Below are 27,505 nucleotides of genomic sequence, written 5' to 3' on the forward strand. Positions count from 1 at the left end.
GCTGGTGCCAGAAGGAAAAGAATTGATCTTTATGATTGAGCAGGTATTTCTGCCATTGGGGAGGTTTGATTAATGCATAATGCAGATGCACAATGGACACTAGAGGGGCGGGAAGAGGCCCAGATGGGCAGAGCAAAAAATATGTTTAAATTTTTCTTGTCTTGCCTTAAAATGTGAATTTTTATTTCATCAATATGGAGAATGACCAGTGTTCTCTACAACAAGTATATGTTTTTTTTTCTCTATGGTGTCCTTATTCTGTTTCTACTCCCACTGGGGTACTACAGTAAAATGAGCCAAGTAACTCAGGAAAGTGCTCTACTTACAATTATAGTTTTATTATAAAGAATACAACTCAGGAACAGCCAAATGAAGAAGTGCATAGGCCAAGGTCTGGAAGGGTCCCAGATATGAATCTTCCACGATCTCTCCCCGTAGAGTCAGGGTGTGTCACCTTCCTGACACATCAATGTGTTCACCAACTAAAACGTGCCACTGAGTTTTGGTGTCAGGAGTGTTTATGGGGATTCATTACATAGGCATGACTGATTAAATCATTGCCCATGTGATTGAACTCAACTTCCAGCCCTCCTTTCCTCCCAGATGACGCTGCCCCAATATTCCAACCCTCTAATCATGTGATTGGTCTCTCTGGTGAGCAGCCCTATCCTGAAGCAATCTAAGGGGTCTTATGCCATGAATCACATAATTAGCATAACAAAGAGTCTCCTATCACTCAGGAAATTCTATGGGTTTTTGAACCTTTGTGCCAGGAACCAGGAACAAAGATCAGATACATTATTTATGATGCCACAGTCCTGTTTAGAGAAGCTCTTTTTTAACTTCTGTATTTTCAGATTATTTGATTCTCAACATTGTTCTTTATTTGTAATCTTTATTTTTTAATGTTTCGCTTATTCTGAAAACATAAAGACCGAATACATTACTGTAGTTAGATGACTATGGTTTTTGTCTCCTATTGTCAATAGGTATATGGTTTCACTTTGAAATAGCGTTGCATAGTCCTAGAGAAAGTTACTAAGTAACATGTTCGAAATTCAAATATTTTTACATTAAAAATGTCTTTAGGGCTTCCCTGGTGGCGCAGTGGTTGAGTCCGCCTGTCAATGCAGGGGACACGGGTTCGTTCCCCGGTCTGGGAGGATCCCACATGCCGCGGAGCGGCTAGGCCCGTGAGCCATGGCCGCTGAGCCTGCGCGTCCGGAGCCTGTGCTCCGCAACGGGAGAGGCCACAGCAGTGAGAGGCCTGCATACCGCAAAAAAAAAAAAAAAGTCTTTAAAAAATATTTTAATACATTTTGTGCTTAAAAATAAAAAACCAAATGTTAAAATCTGTTCAATTCTAAAGGCAAGCTGCATGCTATGGCCAATTAAAAATTATAATTTTAGTTACTCAACGAATCATCAGACAATGGTAAATATAAAATAGACTTAGAGAGCTTTAATAACAACATTCTCACATTAGAGATGAAAAAAACAGAACCAGGAAAAGATAAAATGACTTTTCTTGGGTTAAGAAGAAATATTAAAAATATTTTTAATTGAATGACCATGAAAACACAACATATGAAAATTTGTGGGATGCAGCTGAAGCAATGCTAAGAGAAAATTTTATAGCTTTAGATGCTTATATTAGAAGAATGTATAAATCAGTTATCTATGTTTCTACCTTACTAAGTAAGCTAAGAAAAGTTAAGAAAATTAAACCAAAATAAGTTGATGGAAGGAGATAATAAATATAAAAGCAGAAATCGATGAAATAGAACAAGACAAACAATAGCAAAAATTAACAAAAGCAACAGTTGTTTCTCTGAAAAAAATAAAATAAAATTACTAGCAGGATCAAAAAGAGAAAAAAACAGCATAAATTGTAAAGGAAAGAAGAGATATCGTTACAGATCTATATATATCAAAAGGATAAAGAATGTTATACACAATATAAATTTAATGACTCAGATGAAATTACCAAATTATTTGAAAGATACAAATTACCAAAACAGACACAAGAAAAAAACTGTAATCTGAATATCCATATATCTGTTTTTAAACACTGTAGTTTAAACTCTTCCCGTGAAGAAAATTCCAGGCTTAAATGGCTTCAGTTTTTAATTCTCATTTCAATTCTTAATTCTCAGTTCAGCTGAGAGAGGGTGAATTCTCTCAAACTTTTCAGGAAAAAATAATGCCAGTCTTACACAAATTCTTTCATGACATGGAGGAAGAGGGAAAATTGTCAATATAACCCCTGACAAAAGCTAACAAAGCCTTTGCAAGTAAGAAAATTGTACACCCATATCTGTCATGAACCTAGATGTACAATTCCTTAAAATATTAGCAAATCCAACTCAGCAATATAGTAAAAGGGTACACATCATGACCTCCATTGACTTACTACTCAAAAATCATTTAGGTACTTTACCATATTAAGAGGAAAAAAGGGGGGGGGAATCCTATTATCATCTCAATACTTGTAGAAAAAGCATTTGACAAAATTCAAAAGACATTTATTATAAAAACTTTCAGCAAACTAGAAATAGGAGACCTCTCTCAACCTGGCAAAAGGTGCCTATAGTTAACAATACTTCATGGTGAAATATTGAACACTTTCATTCTAAGATTTGGATGTCTACTCTTACCACTTCCATTCAACATTGCATTTGAAATTCTAGGTAGTGCAATAAGGTAATAGAAGGAAATAAAGAATAGATTGGATAAAAAGAAATAAAACTGTCTTATTTCCAGAAACATGAGCATCTACATAGAAAATCTTAAAGAATCTGTTAAAAGCTACTTGGACTGATAAATGAGTTTATCAGGGTTGTTGAATCAATTGTATTTCTGTATGCTAGCAGCAAAAAATTTGAAAATGAAAATTTAAAAACAATATTATTTATAATAGCATAAAAATAGTAAACTATATGGGAATATATTAATTAAATGCATATAAAACCTTGATACAGAAAACCACAGAATATTGTTGAGAAAAAAATTTTAAAGATGTATATAAATGGAGAGATATACTATGTTAATGGATTGAAAGATCTAATATCGCCAAGATGTCAATTCTTCCAAAATTGTTTAATATATTTAACATAATCCTTATTAAATATTACAGTAGTCTTCTTTATAGAAGCTGAAAGAAAAGCTGATCCTAAAATCTCCATGGAAAAGAATCTAAAATAGCCAAAATAATTTTGAAAATGACTAAGAGTTGAAGGACTTACACTTCCTTATTACACAACTCGGTATAAAGCTACAGTAATCAAGTCAGTGTGTTACTGACATAGGGACAAATAGGCAATAAAATAGAATAGTGATTCCAGAAATAGTTCCATACTTAGACGATCATTTGATTTTCTACAAAATCACCAAAACAGCTAAATGGGGAAAGGGAAGTCCACAAATAGCAGTGGAACAACACATTATATGTATGGAAGAAAAGGAACCTGCCTGTCCTCTACCTGTACCATGTATAAAAATTAAATTCAAGATTAACCACAGGCTTAACACAAAACTATAAAGTTTCTACAGGAAAACTCAAGAGAATGTCTCTCTAATCTTAGGGGTAAGCAAATATTTCTTAGTGAAGACACATATAGCACTACCTACAAAAGAAGAAATTTGTAAAGTGGACAAAAGCAAAATTCAAAACTTCTGCTCTTCCAAAGATACTATTAAGAAAAGGCAAGCCATAGACAGAGAGAAAATATTTGTACTACAGATATCTGGCTACAGGCTTGTACCAGATTGCATAAAGAATTGCTACAAATCAGTAATAAAAAGAAAAGCAGCCCAATTTGATCAGACACCTCATAAAAGAAAACACACAAATGGGTAGTAAGTACGTACAAGTATGTTCATTTTCATTACTTATCAAAGAATTGCAAATTAAAAGCACAATGAGATACCACTACGCCCTCACCAGAATGGCTAAAATTAAAAGGACTGACAATATTAAGTGTTACTGAGGATGTGGAGCCACTGGAAGTCTCAGGCATTGATGGTGGGAGTATAAATCATTACAATCCATCTGGAAAACTACTGGTTGACATCTATTAAAGTTAAACTTAATATCCCCTATGACCCAGCATGTCCACCCATAGGTGTATAACCTACATAAATTAGTGCTTATGCTCACCAAATGTCTTATGTAGGAGTAGTTGTAATGGTATTACTTATGATAGCCCGATATTAGAAAAAGTCCAAATGTGCATCAAAAATAGTAATGCATAAGTAAATCATAGTATAGTCATACAAAAGAATGTCATACAATAAGAAATGGACCAATAATATGAACCACAGTGAACCTCAAAAAAATGGATACTATAGGGCTTCCCTGGTGGCGCAGTGGTTGAGAGTCCGCCTGCCGATGCAGGGGACAGGGGTTCGTGCCCCGGTCTGGGAAGATCCCACATGCTGCGGAGTGGCTGAGCCCGTGAGCCATGGCCGCTGAGCCTGCGCGTCCGGAGCCTGTGCTCCGCAACGGGAGAGGCCACAACAGTGAGAGGCACGCATACTGAAAAAAAAAAAAAAAAGGATACTATATGATTCCCTTTATATGAAGTTCAAAAACTGGCAAAATTAATCCATGGTGATTGAAATCTGAACAATGGTGGCCTGCCTATATGGGGTAGGATTCACTAGAAGAGGGTAAAGGAACCTTTTGTGGGTGATGGAAGTGTTCTATATCTTTATTGAGTGTTAGTTACACAAGTGTGTTCATGATTTATACTGTTAAGATTTGTACCTAAATTTTTCCTTAATTTAGAAAAGGAATATATCAGAATGAAGGTGCTTCACTAGTGACTTAAACAAAATACTCTAAAAAAAATAAAAAACTCTAATAAATCCCAGAAACTCTTGAAAATTACTGTTAGATCTCCAAATAACACCATGACTTGTATTACCCATCTTTTATTGATTTAAAACCAAAGATTTTTATGAATTCAATGAAATTGAGGCCTGATGATTTTGAAGTTCACTACCTTATTCTTGAATTTTCTAGAAAGGTGACTGATAACAGTTAATGAAACTCCTGGCATGCAGTAATTTTTGACATCTGAATTTCAGGGTAGAGGCACTTTGTTTTGTGAGGCTACTTAGCTCCTCTGTCATTCTCAGAGCCTGGTAAACAGTGACTCAGATATCTGAATACTAGAGATTAAAATACATCCAACACAAAAGGTCAAGTCTTGGAATAGGTATAGCATCATGCTGCTTGGAATGTTTTTGTGATCTTCATTTTTCAGAGTGTGTTAGAGTGAGGAGGTGTCAGGTTTTCATTTTGTTTTGTTCTTTGATAGGACTCTTGGCAATAATAGGCATTTATGTAACCCCAAAATATTCAGAAATGACAGTCTTTGCTTGAATGACCTTAACATATAAGGCACGATACTTACAGCCCAAAGGAGAGGAAAGTGCATGTGTTAATATGGGCTATTATAAAATCAAAACATCTCTGTTTGCATTGCCTCATCTCTTCAACTATGAAAATCTTCTCAGATCATAATAAATTAATATAGGACTGAGTTTTAAAATGGAATCATATTTAATAATGGAATCTTAGATTTTCTCTGGATTTTTAAAAGTAAATGACTTTTTCTTCCAGTTTTTTATTGAGATATAATTGACATCCAGCACTGTATAATTTTAAGGTGTACTGCATAATGATTTAACTTACATACATCATGAAATGATTACCGAAATAAGTTTAGTAAACATCCATCATCTCATATAGATAAAAAAATTAAAGAAATAAAAAATTGTTTGCCTTGTGATGAGAACTCTTAGGATTTGCTCTCTTAACAATTTTCATATATAACTTACAGAAGTGTGAACCATATTTAACATGTTGTACATTAGATCCCTAGTACTTATTTGTCTTACAACTGGAAGTTTGTACCTTTTTATTACCTTCATCCAATTGGCTTTTAAATCCCCTTCAGAAATATATTTAGCAAAACAGGAGAATGTAGAGCTAAAAGTCAAAATAAGTGAGTTTGCACTAACAGCGATTATGTTTTACAAGCAAAACAAGTTTATTTTTATGAGACATACTAAAATATGATTGACTCCAGAAGGAATCCATTTTTTATGCTTTCAACTAACTAAATGAATCTCTCAGTACCCTTAATTATCTTAGCCATACCACATATTTTAGCCTTTTGGAGGTAGATACAGCAATGAATCTGAAACCGCTTGGTTTGTGCTTTGCTCTGAATATTTTTGACATAAGCTATTTAACTGGATCTATGCAGATGCCCTAGAAATTGGCAAGACTGCAATGGTTTTTCCGTGTTTCTTCTTATTCCTGCTCATCCTCACATAACCACCTGTAACTATCACTTTGTAGAACCCACAGTGCTAATAAATAACTTCTTGGTATGGATCTAGCCAAGTTAACAGGTTTTTTTTAATTAAAGTATAGCTGGTTTACAATGTTGTATTAATCTCTGCTGTACAGCAAAGTGATTCAGTTATATATATATATATACATCCTTTTTAAAATATTCTTTTCCATTATGGCTTACCACAGGATATCGAATATAGTTCCCTGTGCTATACACTAGGACCTTATTGTTTATCCATGACAGGTTTTTTATCTCAGTTGAAACATCACGTTTATAAAGACATTTGAAAATATATTCCTTCATTCCTTTAGAATGTACTAAGAATCTAAATTATGTAATATGTCACATGATCTACTGGTTATTCTAGGGAATTTGAGGCAAATCAGACAAGATCTGCCCAGAACTCATCGCTTCCCTGAGCTGCAGTAAAAATGTAAACATTTATGTTTCTTGTTAAAGAAAGTATTTGATATACATCAGGCAAACATAAGAAGTCTAATAATGCAAAGTAAGTGATCATTGGACTTGGCTTCAGAAAACCCAAGTGTGAACATTAGCTTTCTATCTTTCCAGCAGTGGTGGATATGAGCCTTCACCTTCTTACCTATAATAAGGGATTAATACCCATTCTGTCTCCTCCCCAGGATGGCTATGAGGAACAAAATGATACAATGAATGTGAGAGGTCTTCTTACATTATAGACACGATACAAATGTGAGGAATTGGTATTATTTGTTATCCTCCAGGTCTATGTTAATTTCCATATTTTTCCAAGGTCAAGTATCAGAGAGCCATTGACTATGAAATATTTTATTTGACAGTCACTTAAAGCCTTTGACTGAACACAGGTTTTAAAACACATTCCCTATACAACCATGAAGCTTAAAAAGCAGCCAGTTAAGAGAAGCATTTTTCTTTTGCTATGAAAAATATAGCACTAGACTTGAAATCCATTCAATGGGTTTTGAGCAAAATTAGAGACTGGATATAAATTCAAAAAGTTAGTAAAAGTACTCAAAGGAAGGAGCTAATTTTGGAAATTTCAAGAGCAACAATAAAATTTATGTGTGTGCATGTATGTGATATATATATAGATAGATATGTGTATATATATATGTGTGTGAGTGTATATATATATATATATATATATATATATATATTTTAGAAAAATCCAGAAAAAATTTGGGATGCATTGTCTCCTAAGTCAATTTTTCATTAATTTTTCTACGAAGTTCATTTTAACTAACAAATGGGCTTAAATAGACATTAAAATTTTTAAAACACAATGTATTTCTGGAGGACAAACCAATTTCTGGATTCAAAGCTTTTGTATCATCCTTAAAAATCTCATCAGCTTTACCCTATTCTTTGGTGTAACTACTTAGGTACACCTAGTAAAACCATGGGAAATTGTAACCAGAAGAGATTAAAACTGAATCTAGAATTTGCAGTCTTGACAAATTTTTATTTCTGATTCTTAGTAAGCAGCTGATGGTAAAGGAAGAAAAGCACGTCCCCATCTCTGAGGCATGTTTCATAGCAAGCTTGTGATATTCATGAATGCAGTTAACACACTCCCTTCAAGTGTTCACACAGCTCGACACAGTTGCCTCTGCCCCCGACTGTAATGGGAGAATTTGGAAGATGCTCCTTTCATTTCAACTATGACTGATAAGACTGATAGATTAGAGGTGGAAGTACTAGTCAAGAAAATAACCATTAGTAGAGGAGACAGGTTTTTTTGTTCTTATTCTTTTCTTGAACATGTTCCGTTGGCAAGATAACAAGAAGTTAATACAATTAAAATTTTTAAAAAATAGTTTCCATTAAAATGTGTTCATATTTTATACTACGTGAATTTTTTCCTTCTTCAACTAGTCCTTTTGTGTGATACATGAAAAAAGAATCTATATCTGAGCAAAATCTACATTTGCCAATAAGTATTACTTTATCAACAAGGAGAAACAAATAATTGGAAATGCAAGTTATTTGGAAAGAAAGGTCAAAATGGTTATTTTACCCTAAATTGTATACAGTAAGACCCCTCTATTTTCTTCAAAATTGCTAGAAGTAGTATAAAGTGTGTTACTTCAAAATAAATTGTATTTTCTGTAGCAATAAAAATATATTTAGTTAGTACATTCTCAGCTGAGGATCTATCACTAAAAATAATAGATACAAAAAACAAAAAAAAACCCCAAACTTCACAAACATACAGAACTGTAGCTACGAGCCAGGATAAAAAACCAAAGCTTATAGTATTAAGAGGCATAAAAGTGTTACAAACATTGATTACACAGGGGTACTAATGTCCTGCAAAATATTTATAACACAAAAATACAGCTATACCATATCATAAATTTTACTGAAAGTGAATATGTTACTATAATAATCATTAAACTTTTATACAGTTTGGGGGCTTTCTTAGAATTTGGAAGGGCCCATTTTTAGAAGGAATGAAGGAAGGTAATTAGATGAGCTAAATCCCTTAAGTTGTTCCAAGAAGGCCAAACTAGTGCATCTTCCCCTCCTTTCACAATTAAATTTGACGGACTGGCGGTCCCTCAAATTCTACCCTCGGCCTTATAGTGGCCTCCAAGCCTGTGGTCAGGAGCTTCCTATATGCTTGCTGTTGATGTTGCTTCTGAGATCAAAACCTCTTCAACACAAGAGGTTTCTCAAGATATCTGTACTTCACCCTTTCTTATCTTTTGCATTTCTTTAAAACTATAGAAATTGTTTTGGCTTCACAGAAAATGCAAAAAGGGAAAAAGAAAAAAATTTGCCACTAAATCACTAGATTTGACACCTTGTTGACAGCTATCAGAGTATTTCACACCATTTAGGAAAGCATAAAAACAATTACAGGCATTACTCATTTATTGTGCTTCACTCTATTGTGCTTCTCAGATACTGTGTTTTTTACAAATTGAAGGTTTGTGGCAATCCTGCATAAAGCAAGTCTATCAGTGCGATTTTTCCAACAGTATTTGCTTACTTCATGTCTCTGTGCCACATTTTGGTAATTCTCACAATATTTCACACTTCTTCATTATTATTATATGTATTCGTTGTAGTGATCTCTGATCAGTGATCTTTGAAGTTACTATTGTAATTGTTTTGGGGTGCCACAAACCACGCCTATACAAGAAGGCGAACTTAACTGATAAATGTTATTTGTTTTCTGACCGTTCACTGACCAGCTGGCCATTCCCCTCTCTCTCTCCTCCTCAGGCCTCCCTATTCCCTGAGACAGGGCAATATTGAAATTAGGCCAATAATAATCCTTTAATGCCCTCCAAGTGTTCAAGTGAAAGGAAGAATTGCACATCTCTCCCTTTAGATCAAAAGCTAGAAATGATTAAGCTTAATGAAGAAAGCACATCAAAAGCTGAGATAGGCTGAAAGCTAGGCCTCTTTTGCCAATTAGCCAAGTTGTGGATGCAAAGAAAAAGTTCTTGAAGAAAATGAAAGGTGCTACTCCAGTGAATACATGAATAAGAAAGCAAAATAGTCTTATTGTTGATATGGAGGAAGTTTTAGTGGTGTAGTTAGAAGATCAAAAAAGCCACAACATTCCCTTAAGCCAAAGCCTAATCCAGAGCAAGGCCCTAACTCTCTTTAATTCTATGACGGCTGAGAGAAGTAAGGAAGCTGCAGAAGAAATTTTGAAGCTAGCAGAGGTTGGTTCATGAGATTTAAGGAAAGAAGCCATTACCATAACCTAAAAGGGCAAGGTGAAGAAGCAAGTGCTGATGTAGAACCTGCAGCAAGTTATCCAGAAGCTCTAACTAAGATAATTAATGAAGGTGGCTTCACTAAACAACAGATTTTCAATGCAAGGAAATGGCTTTCTATTGGAAAAGGTACCATCTAGGACTTTCATAGATAGAGAGGAGAAGTCAATACCTGGCTTCAAAGGACAGGCTGACTCACTTGTTAGGGACTAATGCAACTGGTGACTTAAAGTTGAAGCACTCATTTATCATTCTGAAAATCCTAGGGCCCTTAAGAAATATGCTAAATCCACTCTACCTGTACTCTATAAATGGAACAATAAAGCCTGGATGACTGCACATCTGTTGACAACATGGCTTACTGAATATTTTATTTATTTATTTATTTTTGGCTGTGTTGGGTCTTCATTGCTGCACGCAGGCTTTCTCTAGTTGCGGCGAGCAGGAGCTACTCTTTGTTGCAGTGCGCAGGCTTCTCATTGTGGTGGCTTCTCTTGTCACGGAACACGGGTTCTAGGTGTGCTGGCTTCAGTAGGTCTGCACGTGGGCTCAGTAGTTGTGGCTCGCAGGCTCTAGAGCGCAGGCTCAGTAGTTGCAGAACATGGGCTTAGTTGCTCTGGGGTGTGTGGGATCTTCCCAGACCAGGGATCGAACCCGTGTCCCCTGCACTGGCAGGCGGATTCTTAACCACTGTACCACCAGGGAAGTCCTACTGAATATTTTAAGCTCACTGTTCAGACCTATTGCTCAGATAAAGATTCCTTTCAAAATATTACTGCTCATTGACATTGCACCTGGTCACCTGAAAGCTCTGATGGAGATGCACAACAAGATTCATGTTGTTTTCATGCCTGCTATCACAACATCCATTCTGCAGCCATGGATCAGGGAGTAATTTCAACTTTCAAGTCTTATTATGTAAGAAATACATTTTATAAGACTATACATGCCATAGATAGTGATACCTCTGATGGGTCTAAGCAAAGCAAACTTCTGGAAACCTTCTTGAAAGGATTCACCATTTCAGATGCCATTAAGAACATTTGAGATTCAAGGGAAGAAGTCAAAATATCAACATAACAGGAGCTTAGTAAAAGTTGATTCTAACCCTCATGGATGACTTAGGGGTTCAAGACTTCAGTGGAGGAAGTAACTGCAGATGTGGAAATAGCAGGATAACTAGAATTAGAAGAGGAGCCTGAAAATGTGACTGAATTGCTGGAATCTCATAATAAAACTTTAATTCATGAGGAATTTCTTCTTATGGATAAGCAAAAAAGAAAAAAGTGGTTTCTTGACATGAAATTTATTCATGGTGAAAATTCTGTGAAGATTGTTGAAATGACAACAAAGGATTCAGAATATTACATAAACTTAGTTGATAAAGGAGCAGCAGATTTCTAGAGGGTTGACTTCAATTTTGAAAGAATTCTACTGTGGGTAAAATGCTGTCAAACAGCATTGCATGTTACAGAGAAACCGTTCATGAAAGGAAGAGTCAACTGATGTGGCAAACTTCATTGTTGTCTTACCTTAAGAAATGGCCACAGCCACCCAACCTTCAGCAACCACCACCCTGATCAGTCAGCAGCCATCAACATTGAGGCAAAACCCTCCACCAGCAAAAAGATTACAACTCACTGAAGGCTAGCATTTTTTAGCAATAACGTAGCTTTTTAATTAAGATATGTTCATTGCTTTTTTAGACACAATGCTAGACACACTTATTAGACTACGGTATGGTATAAACATAACTTTTATATGCACTAGGAAACAAAAAAACTCATGTAACTCACTTTATTGCAATGTTTGCTTTATTGTGGTGGTCTGAAACCAAACCTACAAAATCTCCAAGATATGCCTGTACTAGTTCTTTGTTATGGCCTTTCCAATAAGAAACCCCAACAAGTCCCAAGGGAATTGCTAAAATGGGCAAAAACTATCAGGCCTGAGAACATCAGGCTATCTTGTGTTTCCAAGTTGATGAAACCACTTTCTGTGCCTCTCTACCTGCAGGCATATCCCCAAGAAAAGATGCAGACATCCAGGGGCATAATTAAGTGGTTGGTTAATTAATTGAGTTTAGTGACCTAGGAACCTATAATTCTGCTGCAACCACTTGTGTGATTCAATACACCAGAACATACATGTATTCAGTAAGTTATTGATTTTTAAAAGTATATTTTTGACCTCCTATGAGCAGCACCCTCAAATGAAAGAACAACCTCCAAGAAAAATATAAACTAGTTGATGTACACAACGTCTATTGCTTTTGACCTCTGATTTCATCTTGATGAAAAGTAAATGGGAGAGAGTAAGGAAAATTGTAAAGTTTGTCAAACTTATATTCAGGTTTCCTGACTCTCCCTTTACATATCTTTTCCCCTCCCTTAGGAGAACCTCCCTTGTCCTATTGGATTTCTGATTCCCTCATAGTCTGGCTACAGGGCCCCTTACTAATCTTGCACTCATGGTCTTTATTCACCCTAAAGAATAAATGACACTTTGAAATATTTATAAATAAGTTAAATAATTACTGCACTATAGCATTCAATGTGCTTAGCAATGGAAACTTAATATTCTAAATCAATTGTGGAGTACAAGAAGCAAATAGAATATAGAATCTCCCACTTCATCTGTAGGAAGATCAACCCTGCATATGTCTGTCATATGCTTAAGTCCTATATAAAAATGTTGCTATCCAGCATTCCATGAAATTTAGCTCATGGAAGGTAAGTCATCACAATGCCTTTTGCAGGCCGAAACAATAATTTTCAGGTCAAAGAACTTAAGTGATATAAAACTACATCTTTTAAAATATCACCAACACCTTAACTAATAAAATCAATGGATCATCTTTGCATACATCAATTAAGAATCCCTGACTGAAGGCTGTTGCTGTGTCTTGCCCTGGTGTCCTGCCTGCCATCTGCTGCAAACAGTGGGGTGTCACTCCAGGACTTTGCTTCAGACAAATTGTGGTTCAAGATGGCAGAGTAGAAGGATGTGCACTCACTACCTCTTTTGAGGGCACCAGAATCACACCTAACTGCTGAACAATCATCAAAAGCAAGACACTGGAACTCACCAAAAAAGATACCCCACATCCAAAGACAAAGGAAAAGCCACAATGAGATGGCAGGAGGGGCACAATCACAATAAAATCAAATCCCATAACCACTGGGTAGGTGACTCACAAACTGGAGAACAGTTATACCACAGAAGTCCACCCACTGGAGCAAAGGGCCCCACGTCAGGCTTCCCAACCTGGGGGTCCGGCAATGGGAGGAGGAATTCCCAGAGAATCAGACTTTGAAGGCTAGTGGGATTTGACTGCAGGACTTTGGCAGGACTTGGGGAAACAGAGACTCCACTCTTGGAGGGCACATACAAAGTAGTTTGCATATCAGGACCCAGGGGGATGGAGCAGTGATCCCTTAGGAGACTGAACCAGACCTACCTGCTAGTGTTGTGGGATCTCCTGTGGGGGGTGGGGGTGGGGTGACTATGTCTCACTGGGGGGAAAAGACACTGACAGCAGAAGTTCTGGGAAGTACTCCTTGGTGTGAGCCCTCCCAGAGTCCACCACTTGCCCCACCAAAGAGCCTGTAGGCTCCAGTGCTGGGTTGCCTCAGGCCAAACAACTAACAGGGAGGGAACTCAGCCCTACCCATCAGCAAACAAGTGGGTTAAAGTTTTACTGAGCTCTGCCCAGCAGAGCAACACCCAGCTCTACCCGCCACCAGTCCCTGCCATCTGGAAGCTTGTACAAGCCTCTTAGATAGCCTCATCCACCAGAGGGCAGACAGCAAAAGCAAGAAGAACTACAATGCTGCAACCTGTGGAACGAAAATCACATTCACAGAAAGATAGACAAAATGAAAAGGCAGAGGACTATGTACCAGATGAAGGAACAAGATAAAACCCCAGAAAATCAACTAAATGAAGTGGAGATAGGCAACCTTCCAGAAAAAGAATTCAGAATAATGATAGTGAAGATGATCCAGGACCTCAGAAAAAGAATGGAGGCAAAGATAGAGAAGGTGAAAGAAATGTTTAATAAAGAACTGGAAGAATTAAAGAACAAACAAACAGAGATGAACAGTACAATAACTGAAATGAAAAATATACTAGAAGGAATCAATAGAAGAATAACTGAGGCAGAAGAACGGATAAGTGACCTGGAAGACAGAATGGTGGAATTCACTGCTGTGGAACAGAATAAAGAAAAAAGAATGAAAAGAAATGAAGACAGCCTAAGAGACCTCTGGGACAACATTAAACTCACCAACATTCGCATTATAGGGGTCTCAGAAGAAGAGAGAGAGAAAGGACCCGAGAAAATATTTGAAGAGATTGTAGTCGAAAGCTTCCCTAACATGGGAAAGGAAATAGCCACCCAAGTCCAGAGAGTGCAGAGAGTCTCAGGCAGGATAAATCCAAAGAGAAACATGCTGAGACACATAGTAATCAAATTGACAAAAATTAAAGATAAAGAAAAATTATGAAAAGCAACAAGGGAATAATGACAAATAACATACAAGGGAACTCCCATAAGGTTAACAGCTGATTTCTCAGCAGAAACTCTACAAGCCAGAAGGGAGTGGCACTACATATTTTAAGGATGAAAGGAAAGAACCTACAACTAAGATTACTCTACCTGGCAAGGATCTCATTCATATTCAATGGTGAAATCAAAAGCTTTACAGACAAGCTAAGAGAATTCAACACCTCCAAACCAGCTCTACAACAAATGCTAAAGGAACTTCTCTAAATGGGAACCACAAAAGAAGAAAAGGACCTACAAAAACAAACCCAAAACAATTAAGAAAATGGTAATAGGAACATACATATCGATAATTACCTTAAACGTGAATGAATTAAATGCTCCAACCAGGGGCTTCCCTGGTGGCATAGTGGTTAACAGTCTGCCTGGTGATGCAGGGGACGCGGGTTCCTGCCCTGGTCCGGGAGGGTCCCACATGCCGCGGAGCGGCTGGCCCGTGGGCCGTGGCAGCTGGGCCTGTGCATTCGGAGCCTGTGCTCCGCGGCGGGAGGGGCCACAGCAACGAGAGGCCCGCGTACCGCAAAAAAAAAAAAAAAAAAAAAAAATGCTCCAACCAAAAGACACAGGCTTGCTGAATGGATACAAAAACAAGACTCATATATATTCTGTCTACAAGAGACCCACTTCAGACCTAGGGACACCTACAGACTGAAAGTGAGGGGATGGATAAAGTTATTCCATGCAAATGGAAATCAAAAGAAAGCTCGAGTAGCAATACTCATATCAGATAAATTAGATTTAAAAAATAAAGAATGTAACAAGAGACAAGGAAGGACACTGCATAATGATCAAGGGATCAATCCAAGAAGAAGATATAACAATTATAAATATATATGCATCAAACATAGGAGCACCTCAAAACGTAAGGCAAATGCTAACAGCTATACAAGAGGAAATCGACAGTAACACAGTAATAGTGGGAGACTTTAACACCTCACTTATACCAATGGACAGATCATCCAGACAGAAAATTAATAGGAAACACAAGCTTCAAATGACACAGTAGACCAGATCGATTTAATTGATTTTTTTTTTTTAAGAAGATGTTGGGTGTAGGAGTTTATTAATTAATTAATTTATTTTTGCTGTGTTGGGTCTTTGTTTCTCTGTGAGGGCTTTCTCTAGTCGTGGCAAGAGGGGGCCACTCTTCATTGCAGTGCGCGGGCCTCTCACTATCGCGGCCTCTCTTGTTGTGGAGCACAGGCCCCAGACGCGCAGGCTCAGTAGTTGTGGCTCACGGACCTAGTTGCTTCACGGAATGTGGAATCCTCCCAGACCAGGGCTTGAACCCGTGTCCCCTGCATTAGCAGGCAGATTCTCAACCACTGCGCCACCAGGGAAGCCCCTATTTAATTGATATTTATAGGACATTCCATCTGAAAACAGCAGATTACACTTTCTTCTCAAGTGCACATGGAACATTCTCCAGGATAGATCACATCTTGGGTCATAAATCAAGCCTCGGTAAGTTTAAGAAAATTTAAACCATATCAAGCATCTTTTCTGACCACAAAGCTATGAGATTAAAAATCAGTTACAGGGAAAAAAAACATAAAAACACAAACACATGGAGGCTAAACAATACATTACTGAATAACAAGAGATCACTGAAGAAATCAAAGAGAAAATCAGAAAATACCTAGAGATAAATGACAATGAAAACAAGATGATCAAAAACCTATGGGATGTAGCAAAAGCAATTCTAAGAGGGAAGTTTATAGCAATTCAATCGCACCTCAAGAAACAAAAAAAAAATCTCAAACAATCTAACCTTACACCTAAAGGAAGTAGAGAAAGAACAACAAACAAAACCCAAAGTTAGTAGAAGGGAAGAAATCATAAAGATCAGAGCAGAAATAAATGAAATAGATACAAAGAAAACAATAGCAAAGATCAATAAAACAAATCTAGTTCTTTGTGAAGGTAAACAAAATTGATAAACCATTAGCCAGATTCATCAAGAAAAAGAGGAGGAGGACTCAAATCAATAAAATTAGAAGTGAAAACAGAGAAGTTACAACCGACACCACATAAATACACAGCCTCATAAGAGACTACTACAAGCAAATCTATGCCAATAAAATGGACAACCTGGAAGAAATGGACAAATTCTTAGAAAGGTATACCCTTCCAAGACTGAACCAGGAAGAAATAGAAAATATTAACAGACCAATCACAAGTAATGAAATTGAAACTGTGATTAAAAATCTTCCAACAAACAAAGTGCAGGACAGATGGCTTCACAGGTGAATTCTATCAAATATTTAGAAGAGCTAACCCCCATCCTTCTCAAACTCTTCCAAAAAATTGTAGAGGAAGGAACACTCCGAACTCATTGTACGAGGCCACCATCACCCTGATACCAAAACTAGACAAAGGTACTACAGAAAAAGAAAATTACAGACCAATATCACTGATGAATATAGATGCAAAAGTCCTCAACAAATACTAGCAAACAGAATCCAACAACACATTAAAAGGATCATATCACCATGATCAAGTGGGAGTTATTCCAGGGATACAAGGATTCTTCAGCATACACAAATCAATCAATGTGATACACCATATTAACAAATTGAAGAATAAAAACCATATGACAATCTCAATAGACGCAGAAAAAGCTTTTGACAAAATTCAACACCCATTTATGATAAAAACTCTCCAGAATGTGGGCACAGAGGGAACCTACCTCAACATAATAAAGGCCATATATGACAAACCCACAGCAAACAGCATTCTCAGTGGTGAAAAACTGAAAGCATTTCCTCTAGATCAGGAACAAGACAAGGATGTCTCCTCTCACCACTATTATTCAACATAGTTTTGGAAGTCCTAGCTATAGCAACCAGAGAAGAAAAAGAAATAAAAGGAATCCAAATCAGAAAAGAAGAAGTAAAACTGTCACTCTTTGCAGATGACATGATACTATACATACAGAAAGCTAAAGATGCCACCAGAAAACTACTAGAGCTAATCAATGAATGTGGTAAAGTTGCAGGATACAAAATTAATGCACAGAAATCTCTTGCATTCCTGTACACTAATGATGAAAAATCTGAAAGAGAAATTAAGGAAACATTCCCATTTACCATTGCAACAAAAAGAATAAAATACCTAGGAATAAACCTACCTAGAGAGACAAAAGACCTGTATTCAGAAAACTGTAAGACACAGATGAAAGAAATTAAAGATGTCACAGATAGAGAGATATACCATGTTCTTAGATTGGAAGAATCAACATTGTGAAAATGGCTATACTACCCAAAGCAATCTACAGATTCAGTGCAATCCCTATCAAATTACCAATGGCATTTTTTTACAGAACTAGAACAAAAAACTCTTAAAATATGTATGAAAACACAAAAGACCTCAAATAGCCAAAGCAATCTTGAGGAAAAAAAAAAAAACGGAGCTGTAGGAATCAGACTCCCTGACTTCAGACTATTTTACAAAGCTACAGTAACTTAGACAATATGGTACTGGTACAAAAACAGAAATATAGATCAATGGAACAGGATAGAGAGCCCAGAGAGAAACCCATGCACCTATGGTCAATTAATCTATGAGAAAGGAGGCAAGGATATACAATGGAGAAAAGACAGTCTCTTCAATAACTGGTGCTGGGAAAAGTGAACAGCTACATGTAAAAGAATGAAATTAGAACACTCTCTAATACCATACACAAAAATAAACTCAAAATGAATTAGAGACCTAAATGTAAGACTGGATACTATAAAGCTCTTAGAGGAAAACATAGGAAGAACACTCTGACATAAATCACACAAGATCTGTGATTGACCCACCTCCTAGAGTAATGGAAATACAAACAAAAATAAATAAATGGGACCTAATGAAACTTAAAAGCTTTTGCACAGCAAAGGAAACTATAAACAAGATGAAAAGACAACCCTCAGAATGGGAGAAAATATTTGCAACCAAATCAATGGACAAAGGATTAATGTCCAAAATATATAAACAGTTCATATAGCTCAATATTAAAAAAACAAACAACCCAATCAAAAAATGGGCAGAAGACCTAAACAGACATTTCTCCAAAGAAGACATACAGATGGCCAAGAGGCACATGAAAAGCTGCTCAATATCACTAATTATTCGAGAAATCCAAATCAAAACTCCAGTGAGGTATCACCTCACACTGGTTAGAATGGGCATCATCAGAAAATGTACAAACAACAAATGCTGGAGAGGGTGTGGAGAAAAGAGAACCCTCTTGCACTGTTTGGAATGTCAATTGATACAGCCACTGTGGAGAACAGTATAGAGATTCCTTAAAAAACTAAAAATAGAATTGCCAAATAATGCAGCAACCCCACTACTGGGCATATACCTAGAGAAAACTATAATTCAAAAAGACACATGAACCCCAATGTTCACTGCAGCACTATTTACAATAGCCAGGTCATGGAAGCAACCTAAATGCCCATAGACAGGAGAATGGATAAAGAAGATATGGTACATGTATACAATGAAATATTACTCAGCCATAAAAAGGAATGAAATTGGGTCATTTGTAGAGACGTGGATGGACCTAGAGACTGTCATACAGAGTGAAGTAAGTCAGAAAGAGAAAAACAAATATCATGTATTAACGCATACATGTGGAATCTAGAAAAGTGGTGCAGATGAACTGGTTTGCAGGGCAGAAATAGAGACACAGATGTAGAGAACAAATATATGGATGCCAAGGGGGAAAGCACGGGGTGGGGTGGGGGGGATGAAATGGGAGATTGTGATTGACATGTATACACTAATATGTATAAAATAGATGACTAATAAGAACCTGCTGTATAAAAAAATTAATTAATTAAATTTAAAAAAAAGTAATCCCCAATATCATATTTTCCATGAAGTCTATGAGTAGCCTTATTTCTACTTTAATAATAGTAATATCATCTATATTTTAGCAAGTTATTAATATTATTCTTTCACTTTATTCTCAACATGTTAAAATCAAATTCATAATAGTCTTCAAATCAAGCCCTCATCCAGATCATCTTATTTCTATTAGTGGCCCCAAAGTCTCCTTTTCATTCAGGTTTGAAGCACAAGCCTCACCCTAAACTTACCCCAAGCCATCTCCCACACTGCCAACAAATTAGGGTTTCAAAAGTAGAATTCCTCTTATGTCAATTCCATATAGAATAAAGAGGGGAAAAGCCAGTGCCTCCCCATTACATGCAAGTTAAGTAGTAATCCTTTTCCTTGTGGTTTAATACCATCCAAGATGTGCATTAGACTTCATAAATACCTCTAATTTGCACAGCTCTGTGTTTTAGCTAGTATTATGAATTATGATTCTTATTAGCTAACATTTAATGACTATTGACTATACATTAGTCAGTGTCCTTAGGCTTCACATAAATTATTTTAGATAACCTCAGGATAACCCTATTAGGTAGATACTATTATATCCTTATTCTTAAAAACAAGTCAACCGAAATCACTGAGTTGGGTAACAGAGGAGAATTCATTTCGGCAAAGTCTGTGATGTGTCTGAAGTAACAGAGACAGCCTGTTGAACAGCAATGATTTAGCTCTGCGTCTTGTGACTCCAAGGCTAATGACACAGTAATTTCTGCCCCCCCCCCCGCATCTGTCCCTTAAGCCAAGTATAAATATTAATTCCAAATGGAATGGATGTTATTCTCTTGGGGAATGGTGAGGCTTGCTGGGAAAGGTCACAGACATTCTTGCCCTATTTCCTCTAAGTCATGACATAGTGAGACATTCCTATTTGTAGCTACTTTGCCTACTTCTCTGGTGACTGTATCTAGATTTTTCCAAGCAATTCTCATTTCAAACTTTCTCTCCCTTCTAATCAGAGGCATAGTTTAGCGTAAATGCACTAGAAAATATCATCAATAAAAACTTTAAAGCCACATGTTGACATAAAGTTGTAAAGATCATGATGAAAAGCTGCTAGAGGAAGCAAAGGAAACTGAAGTTCTCAGACAGGTTTGCCTTGTAATATGGGCTCTGCTACAAAGTAAAGGCCACTCCCTTTTGACCCCTGATCTCAACCATATATTCTAAGTTGTGGTCTTATGCAAGGCCAGTGTACCCCATGAAGGTATACAACCAACAGATTAGGAGAAAATAGAACCCAAAGCATTCTTTCAAATGTCTGGGCCGTTGAAGTGAATGGGGCAAGTGAAGTATCCTACCTCCTTTTTCTCTGTGAGCACATCTTGAATGCAAAGAACCAATGTTTGATAAACCTTATCATAATAAAGCTTTGTCCAGAGCAGCCACCTTTATTTCAGGAAACGAAAATCTAATTATGATGTTAACCCAAACAAAAATGGAATTCTTTAACCTTTGTGCTCAATCTACAATTGATAAGACCAAATAATAAAAAATCATTGACATTTCAATTTTCTCTGAGAAGAATACATTAAAATAAAATTTATGCACACAGAATGTAAGAATGTTGCAGATATTCCTCATTACTTGCTATAGGAGATTCAGTAAAACTTGGTTAATAAGTAAAAAGATGTTTCAAAATGCTCATACACTTTGAAATTTAAAAAGCCGTCCAATCATGAATTCTTGATACTGAAGGTCTGCTGATGTATTTGGCATGAAAAATGAAGCAGAAAAATCCATGAGATGGATTGTTAATTAAATGCCAAATAACACACCGAGATGACTATTTTATGGTGACTTTAGAAAATTCCAAAGAGCAAAGATTTGTCTCTTTATAATCAAGGGGTTGTAATACCAATGTGGAGTCTCTAGGTGCTGAAAATGTTCATGTTTTTTTACTTCTGCAATGTGTGCCATATGCAACATATCCCCAAAAGGAGACCATGTGAGTAAAATTATATGAACTTGAACAATAGCTTTTTGTTTTGTGATAAATACACAATGCTAATTAAGAAATAAAATATGCAGCTTTTTAAGCCTTTTTATCTAAGCTGCTTTTAGTTTCTCCACACCAAGTCTGTACTAATGGGCTTTCCTTTCCGCAGGGAGATAAAGAAGCTGAATTAGGGCTTCCATTTTCCCCACTTTGTGATCGGAAGTCAACGATGGTGGCGCAGTCCCAAATAGGTAATACTGAGGATTGGTGGTAGTGGAGAGCGGGTGTGTGCCTGTCAGTTTTCAAATGGATACATGATGTTGTTCACCCATGAAAACCTCACTCCATATTCATGATGAATTTGATCTTTAGACTGATCTATGTGGTGGTGAATGAAGAATTTTGAAACATTCTCACAAAATGAACTCAATAAAGCAGTATTAGTTAATAATAATTGTTATTCTCTTTGTAATCCTTTTACAAAATAGAGGACTTTCTTCTTTTGCAAGAGACAGCATTTCTTGTTTTGTTGCTGATTATTTTCTGTAATTTAATCCTTTGTATTTAGGACAATCCAATGAAAATATTAATATATCTGTTATCACTGTTTGCATAATATTCTTAATATACTAGCTCATATTCTTTTGGGGAAAAAATTCTTATGATATGAATAGGGAAGCCAACAACAGGAAATCTGTAAAATGATATTGCTCCCAACCATATTTATCCTTTTCATTTGTGCTTATATTGGAGACTTCAAGTCCAGCCCATGATTAAAACATATTATTGCTATGCTGCATGGTTCATATATTTGTAATAGTTATTCCCTGGGCCAGCATCTTCATTACTGATCTATATGATCAATAAATATAAGGATGACTGCCTTACCTCCCTAGTTGGTCTGGTACCACCTCCTACAAAGTGGTGGTCAGCTGTCAGAAAGCTTCTTGCTCTCACCTTTCCCCTCTTCCTACCCATGTTCCAACAGCTGTTTTCCTAGCTACCATAACACAGGTGACTCTCATCGTTGAGAAGTTGTGAATATGTCAGGTTAAGGACCTCCTTGGGCAAGCTGAGAAGAATAGAAGTGTGTGAGGCTTATTGCCATAATGTAAATTGCTGCCATGTTAGTAGAGGTGACTCATTTGATAGTCTGTAGATCCCAGGCATTTAAAACCATAGACAAAACGTGAAAGAACACCCTGGTGGTCAATTAACATTGACTCAACTTGAAGTCATCAATTCAAACACAAAACTATTGAAATTTTTGAATTAAAAATGCATCTTAGAGCTTCCCTGGTGGCGCAGTGGTTGAGAGTCCACCTGCCGATGCAGGGGACACGGGTTCGTGCCCCAGTCCGGGAAGATCCCGCATGCCGCGGAGCGGCTGGGCCCGTGAGCCATGGCCGCTGAGCCTGCGCGTCCAGAGCCTGTGTCCGCGACGGAAGAGGCCACAACAGTGAGAGGCCCGCGTACCGCAAAAAAAAAAAAAAAAAAAAAAAAAAAAAAAAAATGCATCTTAATGTATGCTATGGTGAATACAATTACTTGAAATGTGAATTACTTTATCCAAGTTTCTGATGGATAGGATACTTTTTAAATATAGATATTTCCCAGGACACTATCATTTAAAGAGCATCCCCGCAGTGTTCTCTTATATTCAGATGGTAGTCTGTTGCTCCCAGTTGTGTTTAAGGCAACAAGTGCTTGATTTCCAGCACCACACCTCTCCTGGGACCTCGGGTGTTGAATGTACACAGAGCTTGTCTCCTCCTCCACCTAAACACAGGTGGTAAATGCTCCTAAAGGACCGTGCCCCATTCTCTGTGTGTGTCATTTTCTAGTTTGATGAGTACTTTCAATGTAAAATTCTTTATTCAATCCTGTCATCTCAAAGTGGCGGGATTAATGCTGTTCTCTGTTCTGATTTAACAGAATACGCCCACACGTTGCGAACTTAAAGCTTTACATCCTGGGAATAATAAACAGCAATTTGAAATATTAACACACTGGCAGAAAGCTCTGACTGATACAGTGTGAGAAAAAAAAGTGGTTGCCTTCCTGTGGCTTGAGAAAAAAACTTCAATTATTTAGTTTCTTTGGAGCTTACATATTATTTCTTGTTAGTCAATAATAAAATTCAACGAACAAATGAAGACCTTTCAGAAAGAAGAGTGATCCCTCTCATTAACAGAGGAAAATAGATTGACTCTGGTTAGATCTGAAATTATTGTTAACAATAAGATGAGGCTGAATATTAAGTAGGAAACCCAATACACTTGAGTTAGCAAGCTTAAATTGTATCACTTCCACTGCTTGAGAGATGATTTTGTAGAACAGTTAAACTCTCTCTAAAGATTGTGTTATTGGATTAAAAATAATTGCAATGGGCTTCCCTGGTGGCGCAGTGGTTGGGAGTCCGCCTGCCGATGCAGGGGACACGGGTTTGTGCCCCGGTCTGGGAGGATCCCGCATGCCGCAGAGCGGCTGGGCCCGTGAGCCGTGGCCGCTGGGCCTGCGCGTCCGGAGCTTCTGCTCCGCAACCAGTGAGAGGCCCGCATACCGGGGGAAAAAAAAAAAAAAATTGCAAGGGGTAAGCTGAACCAATGTTGTAGTTGAAACTTGTTATCAGGAGCATCAGAATCTCTGCATTATTACTAATGATAGAATTCAGGAAATTGTAACACTTGAATATATTTATTTATGTTTTTGCTTTTGTAGGTTTCATTGATTTCATAGTAGAGCCAACATTTTCTCTTCTGACAGACTCAACAGAGAAAATTATTATTCCTCTTATAGAGGAAGACTCAAAAACCAAAACTCCTTCCTATGGAGCAAGCAGGTTTGATGTTTTCTTTTTTGCATCTTTTCCTTTTTACTTATGATTATCTTTATTATTTCTTACATTAGGCAGGAAATTCTTAGAAGAATTATTAGGTAGTATTGCCACCTAATGGCTCTACAATATATTGCATCTGCCTTTGAAATTAGGAATTTGATGTCCACTACAAAAAATATCAAAGTACTAAGGAGTATAACAGAATTGTATTCAATACTCAAGAGAATAAATATTATTTTAATTTTCATTAAAATGTATGAATTATGTCCTGGATATAGTAACATGTCTGGTAGTGGTGGGCAGTTGGGAGACGGGCATTGTGTTGGCTTGCTAACAAATCAATCACAGCCCAATTGTATGTCTAGAAAGATGCCTACATCAAAGTTAGCCTTTTAGATGACATGAATACAGTGGGTCTGTATAACATGTAACTTAAAATATTTCAATCTAGATTTTTTTCAATGATAAATGTGTTAAGGGATGTTATTTAAAACTTCCAGTTGCAGAAAAATTATGCTAAATTCTTGTCCATCTGAACACATAGTTTTTCCAAATAACATACGAGCATTTCCTAAATGTTGCCCTAATGAGGAAACTGAGGGAATGTTCTACCTGAGAAAGATCCACATTATCCTAGAGATTAAATGGTGACGGAAGGGCAGGGACCATTACCCCACTTTTAGCTCCAGAATGATGATGCCGCTGTGCTGCTCACCAGTGGACTCACCAGTAAGTCAGCTCATCTCAAGGGTCTGCTGCTCTAATTAGGCCTCACCCACCCGCACCCCATAATACATGTGGGCCCTGACCTGCTGCTCTGGGAATCCCAACAGAGCCTGGCCCTCTCCATGAGGGGAGGAAGGTAGGAGGTGAGCAGCTCTGACAGGTGCTCAAAACTGGGCCTGAGCAGCTGCCTTTCTGCTTCTGTAGCTGGTTCTGTAACGTATTTCAGGCTTTGCTTCCTCATCCCATATACTGCCCTTGGTATTTCCTGTTTTCTTTGGTGGTTACTATTAGCTCAAGCACCTTTATGTTATCACATCTTTCTCATTCCTCTAGACGATCAAATATGAAAGGCACCATGAATGATGGAACCTATTCCCCAGACTACTCCCTTGCAAGCGTGGACCTGAAGAGCTTCAAAAACAACCTGGCGGACATCATCCAGCAGAACAAAGAGAGGTGGAAAGAATTAGCTGCTCAAGGTACGGTTGTTTATGAAGGTTTACTACCATCTCTCTCTGTCCTAACTCCTCCTCTGAGATGTTGGATTTTTTCCCCCTAGATTTCTTCTTTTATAAAATATGCAAGCCCTTGGAGGTGTTTAGAATTTGGCTACCCTTTGACTACTCATAAGAAAATTGGTTTGTATGTTAAATAAAAAGACATTCTGCTCTGTTTGTGCCATGTGGGCTGCAGAAGTATTGACATGGGTGGCAGTGAAGTGGATGTGAAGGATGGGACAATAAAAGAGCGACAAGACTTTATGTGGCACAATAACATCCTGTTCATTTCTAGAGGTGCTTTTGATCCTGTGTTTTAGGCTTTCCAAGTAGTTTTGTGTTGCATTAGGAATGCAACACTTAGTGTTAGAGATTTGAGTATATGTTTTTTTCAGCTTTGCTAAGTTACTTCTTTGGCTGACAGGTTCACGGATGAGTTGGGAGAATCGTTTGTAATCGGCTACCAAAGAAAACAAATGGGAGGCTAGCTCTGTATTTCTGACATGTTTTTTATTCAGATTAATTAGTCTATTTGGTTTCCAAGGCATGTGATTTAGTATCAGTCATTATCCTTCATGCAGGAAATTAGCTTTCAAATTCCACATCTGGCCCATCTCCTTTCATGCTGCATCCCATAGACCTATCTCTCTCATGCTTTATACTCCCTGCACAGTGGCATTCTGGCAGGTTCTTATAATACCCCAGGGCCTTTGCAATGATTGTTTCTTCAGCCAGGAATTCTCCTCTTGGAGCTTTTGCAAGGCTGATTCCTTCTTGGCTGGCTGATTCATTCCTTGGCTGGAGTGTTCCTCCCTCTGCAATCTGTATTTTATTTCTAATTTGAAAAACACAGTACTTAATAACTTTTTAAATTCTCACATGGATCTTACTGTTATCATTCCCATTTTACAGATAAGGAAACTGAGGCAGAGGACAGTTATGTGACTGGCCTCAAATCCCACAATTAGTAAGTGAAGGAGCTGAAATTCATTCTTCCTCTACAAATGCAGTGCCCTAAAACCCCATGCTAGGCCGCCCACCAAAAAGACCCTCCTTGACCACTAAAAGTAATGTCCTCTGTCCTGGTTTCCCCTATTCAAACCCAGTTTAGTCATTTCAAAGTGGTATCACTAGTCCATAATCAATGATGTTGATTTATTCCTTTCCTTATCCTCTGTCTTCCACATGGGAACGTACAATCTTCAAAAGTCGGGTCATGGTCTACTGTGTTTCCCAGGGTTTCCTCAGCTCCTGGTACAGTGCTGGGCATATCACAGGCACTCAGTAAATATTTGTTTAATTAAATAGTTAGTTAATCCTGAATGGGGCTGCATTATTTCTCCACCTCTGCTATTAGAAAACTTTTAAAAATACCAATCTAATGCCTTCATCTGAGTCTGTAACTTGTGTTCTCCCAGCCACTTAAGTCTGATCTTAGTTGAAAGGAAACAGTTTCCCAAACATTTGTGGCTCTATACAGCCATTACAAGGACCACTTCCTCGATGTATAACCTGTGTGATCACACAGTTCCTCCCCCACCCCCCACTCAGAATGGCCTATGCATAATTAAATACTCTAGTATCATCATCTTGAAATTCTTAAAAAATTTGGAGCTAGGGGCCTTATTTTTATTTGGCACTGCGCCTTGCAATTATATAGCTATTCCTGGCCCTTACGAAGGGTCTTTGTAGTCATACATTATTGTCACTCAATAAAAAACATCACACAATACAAGATCCAGATGACCATACTAAAACATTTTCAAACCCATCTAACTGGAGACTTCAAGTGACTAGAATTTCCCCTCTATATGAACAAATTATACTCATGATATTGACCCTGAAGCACTATAAGATATAAATCGCTAGACCATAAGCTGTTTGAAAACAGGAACAATATCTATTGTATTGTCATTATTTCTCAGAGCTGGCATGTCCCTGGCAT

The 27,505-nt window shown here is 37.3% G+C and overlaps 1 protein-coding gene across 10 annotated transcripts in view; it reads left to right on the forward strand.

Annotated features, from left to right (window-relative positions):
• Positions 1–27,505, forward strand: part of PDE1A (phosphodiesterase 1A) — a 353,371-nt gene that overhangs the window by 284,511 nt on the left and 41,355 nt on the right. For all 10 annotated transcript variants that reach the window (XM_073807514.1, XM_073807512.1, XM_073807513.1 and 7 more), the window contains 3 exons: positions 21,668–21,749; positions 24,220–24,340; positions 25,397–25,542. In XM_073807514.1, the coding sequence (XP_073663615.1) occupies positions 21,668–21,749; positions 24,220–24,340; positions 25,397–25,542 (349 nt within the window). The remainder of the gene's footprint in view (positions 1–21,667; positions 21,750–24,219; positions 24,341–25,396; positions 25,543–27,505) is intronic.

Source organism: Tursiops truncatus, chromosome 7 (assembly GCF_011762595.2).
Source record: "Tursiops truncatus isolate mTurTru1 chromosome 7, mTurTru1.mat.Y, whole genome shotgun sequence".
Classification (NCBI taxonomy): domain Eukaryota; kingdom Metazoa; phylum Chordata; class Mammalia; order Artiodactyla; family Delphinidae; genus Tursiops; species Tursiops truncatus.